The following is a 9,346-nucleotide window of genomic DNA, read 5'->3' on the forward strand; positions in this document are numbered from 1 at the left end:
TGGAATTGACTATAGCTATGTAGACCTTATAGACTATGTACCGCTAAATGTACATGTACATGTACTAGTCTTTGGGCTCAAGATCATTATAGTCAGGCATACGCTCCAAATTTTACTGATATTATATTAGGCTTAGTAAAAGTTAGTTCCAGTAAGGGATTTAGTCAAAATATCTCATCTACAATCTTGCTGAGAGTAGGCTGACCGTTAGTTGTACTGTACAACGTACCTGGAAATGTAACAATGATTTAAGATCATGTACTATAAAAGAAATGTTGATCATATATTCAATCTTTTATTACTTTACACATATATGTAGATTAAGTATAAATAAAAAATTCTAATAGATTATTATAATAGATTATAACAAGTAATAATTAAGATGATCAATACACCTACATTTATATCTAACAAGTTCAAATATGTTTCACAACCACAGCAGCTGCAAAAACAATCTTTTGAATAAGAGTTCAAACTTGATACATGTACTTTGTGGAAATAACATCCGAGTTTATCTCAAACATTTTGTTGAGACTGTTGCTGGTCCTCTGTAGGTTGAGTGTACCCATTATATCCTGACATATTCAAGTACTGAGAGGCCAGACTGGAGTAATAGGCATACAGGGTGGAGAGAGACAGGTTTTCTGTGGAGTCATTGTCTGTAGGGGCATGTTTTACTGTCTGACCCTCCGGCCTCTGTGTATTGGGCATTTCCAGCATTGCATCGCCATACTGATGAGAAGAAGAGTTGTGGTCCTCCTCTACATGTGATGGAGGATGTGGCTGGTTGGATAGGTATGGAAGAGAAGTAGCTGTATTGTCCTCCATGTTTTCTGCAGTTTGTGGCTGGGAAGTGGCTAGATAGGGATTTGAGGAAGCGTGGTTATTTTCTAAATTCTGGTCAGGTTGTGTTTGTGATGATGGAATATAGGGATAGGTGGCAGCAACTGAGCTGAGGTCATGTTGGGTTGGATAAACTCCATGATCCACTCCCGATGGATCAACATGATCACTGTATAGAGTCTGAGAGTGCTGATACATCGTTAACGGGAGTTGATGCATTTGGCTTTGAATGTGATGAACCTCTGGAGTTGACATTGATAAATCTTCCGGGAGGGCTGTTGGTAAGGATTTAGCATTGTGATCAGTGGCCATTGGCAACCGCATTTCATTAATGTTCTCTGTTGAAATCATGTCATTGCCTTCATAAGTATTGTATGTTGGAATCTGTGTCTCATTTCTTTCCAAATGGCTTTGATCCACAGGCTCATATGATGCAACAAATGAGCTGTCAAACTCATTCTGGATAATGTCCTCTTTCCATTTCAAAGGATCTTTGTTAATTTTGTGAACAAGAATTAGGTGCTTCCTGATAATTGCTGCATCGCCATAAGATTTGTGGCAAATCTTACAAGTGAATGGCTTCAGTCCCTTGTGAGACCTTTCATGTCTTTGTAGAGCCTGTTTCTGGGTGAAGCCTCTCCCGCATTCCGTACACTTGAATGACTTGTCTCCAGCATGAATCTTTGAGTGTTTCTGTAGTGACGTCCTCTGGTTGAATGATTTGAAGCAAACAGGACACTGGTATGACTTTAAATCTGAATGGATATTTTTGTGATCTCTTAGGGATGATTCACATGAGAATGACTTGTGACACACATCACATGTAAGCCTGGACCCTGTGTGGAGAAGCTGATGTTGCTGTAGAGAGTATTTTCGGGTGAATACCTTTCCACATGTTGCACACAAGAAAGATGCTTTCTTTCCTGCATGTTGAGTTTCTATGTGGTTTTCTAACACTGCCTTTGAAGAAAATGAGCTTTTACATTGTAAGCATTGAAAATTTGGAGGCTGAAAATTACTGCAATGTGTTTTCCTGTGCTTCTCCAAAGTTCTTGCAGTTTTGTAAACTTTTCCACAGACATCACAAATGCTCTGTACGCTTTGGTGGCAAACCATGTGTCTTTTCAAGTGCTGACAACTAGGAAAAACTTTTTCACACAACTGGCATTTTTCAGGTATTGCCAAATGAACCCTTAATCCATGATCCCTTACAGAATTTCTATGGTTACTGGTAAAGTCACATTTGGTGCATTTGAATACTTTCAATGACTTTTCAGGGTGCAGTTCCTTTTCGTTTGCTTGAATTTCATTCATCTTTAACTCTTTTTCATCATCACTATTGATGCTATCTTCACTTTCATATTTGCTCTCCAATTTATCAACAGGTTCTCTTTCAGATGACTCAGTGATGGTCTGTTCACAATGCAACTGACAATCAGCAGTTGTGACCCCTGGCTCATCTTTTGCTTGTTCTTCTTGAAAAATGTCAGTTTTTTGTACAGTTCTTGAAGCGGCTATCTCATTATTTGCGGAACTTTCAGATATTAAGCCGTTCAAGTCTTTGGCATCTAATTTTATTGAGGTGTTCACATCTTTAATTGCCTCACAATGGCCTTTCCTTTGCTCAGTAAGTAATTTCTGTGTCTGTAATCTGCATCCCTTAAACAATCTTTTAGAGGTATTGCTCCTGTTCAGCTTCCTCCACTGCTTTTTCATCAAGAGTCTATGAAGTAAAAGGATTTGACCCCACCTCCCATGGATGGCTGTGGAGTTATTGTGCATGTCCACCATCCGTGTTCCAGTGCGCTTGCAGAGTCTGTTTAGGTATACATCAGCATCAATAACAAATGAAATTCTATCCTTTAAGCTTTGCGAAATTTCTACCCAAACGCTGGTGAATAGATCAGGCATGGTCTGTGTTTAAACTATGGATTTTCGAGTTGATGGCAATTCAACGTTGTTTACATCATAGTACATTTTGTATCTCCAAAGTTAAAGAGTTCCAATTTTGACCCCCCCTCCCCTCCTTTTTTTCAAACATCCTACTTTCATTCATTCAATCTTTATTTCCCCCTTGCGGAGATTTCATGTTGTAAATTACAATATATAAAGAAAATCAGTCAATCGTACAAAAATAGGAAATAATTGTGAAGACAACGTATATACATATATAGTAAGGAAAATATTTATAAATTGTTACATTTGCTCTAAGAATAATAGAGCTCTATTGTAGCATGCTGCTGCACTACATACAAATTTTGCGCAACTGCAGATAAATTTTTTCTTGTTTTCTTTATCAAATAATGTTGTGGGTTCAAATCCCCCGAGCAAAATATAGTATAAAACTTCATCTCTTAGCTGTGAAAGCTCTACATATAAATGGACATCAAAATTATTGATTAAACTGTTGTAAAACGAATCCCTAACAAAAGCTGTGGATGGACACCCCAATGCAGCATGCTGAAATTGGTTGTTGTAAGTGCATTGACATATTCTGCAGTTTTGGTCTATATACATGGGTGGAATGGTCCAGAGTTTCGCTAGTAATCTAATAAATGGAACTTCATCGAATGAAAATTCAAATTTCCAGAGTCTGATAGGAGAGACTGTATTGTGAAAAACTTTAAACATTCGGAAATCTTGGTCATTTTCCGTGCGACTTCTCCATTCCTCAGTATGGTGATTATGAATCGACTTTTTAACTATAGTTTTCCAATCCTTTTTTTCAGGGAAATTGCCAGCTTCAAGAAATAAATGTAAATATTGAAGTAAATTATATTTGGCTAGAATTTCGTAAATATCCTTTAGAAATCCGGAAAATGGTTTGTTGCCGTCCTGTAAAAAGTCACATAATCTAAGTAAGAAAATATTTTTCGTCAGACAGTTAATATCAAGCTTGCACAGTTTTCCAAAAAGGGCTAATTTTCTTTTATCTATTTCCGAAACGATGGGATGTAGTCCAAGCATACTCTCACACATATCTGACCTTGTTGAGATTTTTAGACCTTGGATGTCTTTTATCACGAAATGTTGAAATTTATTTAAAACTTGTAAATCTGTTTGCTTTAAATTGTTCCACAGTTCACATCCATACAATACAGTAGGTAATACTATTTTTTGGTAGAGTCCAACAAGAGTTAGAGGGTTCGTATTATGAGACAGGTCGTTCCGTATTGCGAAGTATGCTTTCCTGCCTTTGTTACAGCTTTCCGTTGTTCGCTCACCAGACTTGAATTGAGAGTGTTGGATAATACCTAAATGTTTGTAGCTATCGTTGATTGAGATGTCCTCCTCTCCTAATTTCCAGGCATGCTGCGTTGGGGGCCTTCCCTTACCAAACCTAACAATTACGCTAGATTTTTGCGCATTAAAGGAAAAGCGCCATAAACATGAATATCTATATGCAACGTTTAGCATCTTTTGTAAGCCCGTCGGACTTAAACATGCAATATCGTCGGCTAATGCTGGGTTTGTTGATTTTACATTGTAAACACCAAAGTTACTGCTTACATTTTCTAAACAATTCAATAAATCATTGATAAACACACAATATAAAAATCCAGACAATACACCTCCTTGACGAACACCTTGTCTAATTTTAAACCATTCAGAAATTGTGCCATTCACAGCTACTGTGCTTTCATTATTGATATGACAATCGTCTATTATTTTCCATATCTTGCCCTTTAATCCCAATTTGTGAAGTTTAACCATGAGCGCTTTTCTCCAAACTGTGTCATAAGCTTTTTTACAATCTAAAAATGCCACATATACAGAACTACCGTGGTCATTGTAATGACATATAGTCTCTTGTAAATTAAAACCTGCGGTAATGCAACTCAAATCCTTCTGAAACCCTTGCTGCTGGGGGTTTGGGAACCTAATTTCGCTAGTTATTACGTCCGAAATTCTATTGTGCAGTATTTTTTCAAAAACCTTTAACAGACACGACAACAATGATACTGGTCGGTAGGGTTTGTTCCCGTTTTGCACACATTTGAAAATTAGGTATCGAAAAAATGTGTGCGAAACGGGAATTTGACCAGGTGAGATAATTGCTTAATTGCTATAGTCTATATCACAGTTCCTGTGTGGGTAACCGACATTCAAATAAATAAAACATACCTACTCGCAATTGATATATATATTTACATTTATTTTATGTTACAATATAACTTGCATAGAAGCACATTTACATAATAATTGTCATCCATGTTCTGGAATTTAATTTTAAACATCGATTTGGTCATCAACAATTTCATTAATTTCTTTAAACAAAAAAGATTATTGCAAAAATGTTGTGTATGTAGTGCTTTTGTTTAACTTCCTGTCTTTAGGAAGTACATTTACACGCTACAAGTTTGAAGAGAAAATATCATATATTAGTATTTATTTATTGCTTTTGCTTACATAAATGGAGGAAATGTGTCTAGTGAAAACGCTGCTTATTATTTTTCATTTATGCTGTAGCTTGAATAATCGAAGAGAATACTATTAGACGAACAAATGTATATGACGATATGATAATAATTAGGCAATTTTATATGCTTCAAAAACTGAAAATATTTTTTCACAAAACCTATCAAATGTAGACCTAATTCACACATTTTCAATCTTCTTCAGTTTGAGGTATACATATCGATTTAATATTTTAATTATTATAATAAATATAATAAATTTGTCGGAATTTATTGAGCTGCTGATTTGAAAATCCAGAAAAGTGACCCGCAATATACTAAAGCGGTGATGTTGATCATAAGATCTACTGTCAAGGCTGCTACTTCGAAGATTGAAATGTTTTGTGATAAAGGTCTGTTTCTTTTCATAATAATCTTTCTGTTGATACCAAACAACCAATTATAAACATGCGATTTACATATTTTGCATCTACAATGTAAGTTGTAAAAAGAGACACGGACTACCCCAAATGACTGTCCGTGTAGTTTTCCCCTTTATCATATAATTTTCCACTGAATCAACTTCCAATTGGCCCGGGACCAGCAATTTTTCCTCAATTCATCGAATTTTATATTTAAAGTAATTGGGCAAAAATGTAAAAGTCAAATCATCTAATCCTTATTTTTCTTATCAGTGAGCGGAAATTTAAGACTAAAAATATTAATTTGATCTTTATTTTATCAAATGAAAAAAATTGTGATAGTTATTAGTCTAAAACACAACAAAATATCTATATTCTTCTTGTTTCATGGCGCTGATCAATGAATGATAAAACACAAGTAAAATGAATGATAAAACACAAGTAAAAATCCAGGTAAAATCTTTGACTGAAAGCAGACTATAATTGCTATCACAACACAATTCACACCTATTGTTCTATACCCAATTATCAAATGTGTGCAAAACGGGAACACACCGTCGGTAGCTATCTGGGGAGTTTTTTGTTTTATTGTCTCCTTTATATATTGGGACAACAATACCTTTTTTCCACTCACTGGGTATCGCCCCGCATTTGATAATTCCATTGAACAATTTGCATAAGTTAAAGATTACTTTATTGCCCCCATATTTTAGATGCTCTGCTTGAATACCATCAATTCCCGGCGCTTTACGCAGTTTAAGGGATTTAACGGCTTGGTCTACTTCCGATACGGAAACGTCGTATTCGAGACGTTTGTCACATTCGTTATCAGATTTAACGTCATCATATAATTTATTTATGTACAGAAAATTTTCTTCGTCATAGATACCATTGTTTTGAGGGGTATATACATTTTCAAAGTACGTTCCAAATAAATCGGACACACTTTGGGGGGTATTTGCAGTTATACCACCGTACTGAATTTCCGGGTACACCCTGCTTTTGCGGGGTCGTTGTTTGCTAATCAGTTTCCAAAACAGTCGAGTGTCGCAGCCGGCTGCGTTATCTATGTCGGTATAGGTTTTCTTGATATACTGCTCCAATGCTAGTGACTGGCATTTACGAAAACGCCTTTTAGCGCGCTTATAGTTAAAGTACGATGTATGATGCATCCCCCGGGGTCTCCCTTCCCTAACCCAAATGCCCCTCATTCTCCGTTCTTGGGCATGAGCTTCCTTGACCTCCCCTGTCCAGTAGGGCTTACAGTGGGGGTTAAATTTAGACCTGGGAACGACAGTATTCGCACTTGCTGTTATACATTTAACGAATGCCATACAGAATTCGTTAATTTCGGGGTGGGTCTCTGGTACATTATTCCCCATTATATTATCTAACTGGTGAGTGACCTCTCTTTCATAGGCTTGTTCTTTCATTTGATATTTTGTGCCATGCTGGAGTTTTGCTAGTAAATTCAATGAGATGATGTTGATTGCTTTGTATATTGTACACAGCCAAAACGGGAAGGTGGTCAGACGTGCTTGAGAACGTCCCTTCGGCAAGGATTTCATAAGAACTGAGTGACATGTACATATGCGCATCTGAGAATACATAATCTAACATAGTTTCTGTACTCGTAAATGTGTGATTACATTTGGGCGCTTTATCATTCCTTAACATATGATTAAGATGGTTTTCTTTTACAAAATTTTTAAGCTCCCTTGATTTGTACAAATTGCATCTTCCGATGTCTACCTCCAAACAACTTGCATTAAAGTCACCAGCTACTACAATATGACCATATCGTGAATAATAATTATAAAAATCTTGTAATATCGACAATTGATCTTTATATGCTTCAATATTGTTTTCTGGGGGAAGGTAAGCCCCTACTATGTACAAGAGTTCGTTGGTGTTAACTTTACATTCTATTGCAACAATTCTAGAAGAATTAACTTCTATTTCTTTAACACTAAACAAGAATGACTTTTTTATCATAATTGATACACCAGATTTCCCATGCAATTCATTACTGATTTGAGATTCACACTTTGTGAATGAAAAATACTTGTTGTCTACACTGTCTAAGTAGTTAGAATACATTTGAGGAAGTTTGTGCTCGCTTAGGATCACAAAATCACAGTCTGTATCACGTAATAGGTTCGCTAGGCACATAGTTGAGGACATTAGCCCTCGCACATTCCATGTCATTAATTTTAGTTGCATAGACAATAATACAAAAAATAGGAAAGAAATCATTGCAATTGCAATAGCTTTTGCTCTGGTTTGGGCTTTATATTTTCTAATAGTTTTCATCGTCATCATCGTGTTCGTCATCGAGTTCTTGTTTGTCACCATCTTCCCGCTCGCTATCGCCTTTCTTCTGGTTTTCGCTATCGATCTTCTCCTTCCATGTTCTTTGATTTAGCCATTTTCGACAGCTCACTCCTTCAGGCCAGAAGTCTCCCGATTCCAGTAACTCTGAGTCCTTAGGCGATACGTTGATTTTGGCCGTCAGGCGTGCCCCCGGGTATCTTGGTTTAAATAGGATAAAGTGAGTTATCTTAACCCCTTTCTTTGATACGTAATTCATAAGCCCTGTTCGCGTGGATCGAGAGCTAATTCCCGCAATATAGTAACGAGCCTTACGCTTGTAGGTCACACCCTCAAAAATATCGGGTTCCGTCTCGTCCCCTGTATGCTCCCCATTGTCACGTGGACGTAAAACACCTTCGTTATTGCTGGACGCCTCTGTTCTTGCTTCGCCCCTGTATTGGGTTTTACTCGACTTGTTCGTGTTTGGGTAGAATACTTGTTCGGTACGGCTATGATCATTTTCTGGAATCATAGGTCCAAACAGCGACTTCTCGGGTTCTGTGGATGTCCCCCTGCATGCCACTGTCTTTTTGGGTTGATCTCTGTGCCCATCGTCCTGGTCTGATTGTTTTTTCGATTTTACCATGATCATTTCAGTAGTATTTGGTTTGTCATTTCGCTTGCTATTGATATGTGTGCCCTCTGGCTTAGCATTTACACTCTCACCGTCGCGAGTGTGATTGTTTGTATGAATAGGCGCAGCGAGGTGGTCCCGACTTATGGGCCTGTCGTCCGTTTTGTTTACGCTTGGTTGGGCACTTGTAGTTTTGTAAGATAACGGTTCTTGCGTAAAATCACTCGTCTGGGACATTCTGCTGTCTGCTTTCTGTGTATTGTTTTCCAAGGGAGAGGGACTTTGGGGGTTTAGGATTTTTAACTTTGATTTTGTGTCGTTTATTTGTTTCTGAAGACTAATACACATAGTTTTGACACTCTAGATAATTCAATTTTAGACTTTTCATAGTTCACCTGATACTCTGTGTAATCAAGACCCTCAAGACGCTTAATGGTCGAGTTGGTATTTTTGCGTGCCGTTTCACAACTAGTTGCATGTGCATTAAACCTGTCCCTTAATTGATCATTTTCAGTTTGCAGCGAGTTGTTTTTTGTTTGTAAATCTGCTATTGTTTTTTTAAAGATCTGAATAGTTTTAGCGCTTTTTGATTGATTGTCTTCAAGTTTTGATACTCTCTCAAGTAAACCCTGAATGGTAGATCGTATTTGAACTATGGTACTCTTTGGGAACTCCGGGGGTTTATTTCTGCATTTATCAAGGACATCCGCTAGGATAGCAGGGGTCTCTCCATTACA

General features: G+C 37.2%; 1 protein-coding gene across 1 annotated transcript; it reads right to left on the reverse strand.

Moving 5' to 3' along the window:
* Positions 1–491: 491 nt before the first annotated feature.
* On the reverse strand, positions 492–2,817 carry LOC105317603 (zinc finger protein interacting with ribonucleoprotein K). The gene has a single exon (XM_011414295.4). It carries the CDS (start codon positions 2,752–2,754, stop codon positions 517–519), a length of 2,238 nt encoding a protein of 745 aa, XP_011412597.3. The 5' UTR covers positions 2,755–2,817; the 3' UTR covers positions 492–516.
* Between the last annotated feature and the right edge of the window lie 6,529 nt (positions 2,818–9,346).

The sequence above is a fragment of the Magallana gigas genome, chromosome 2, assembly GCF_963853765.1.
Source record: "Magallana gigas chromosome 2, xbMagGiga1.1, whole genome shotgun sequence".
NCBI classification, from domain to species: domain Eukaryota; kingdom Metazoa; phylum Mollusca; class Bivalvia; order Ostreida; family Ostreidae; genus Magallana; species Magallana gigas.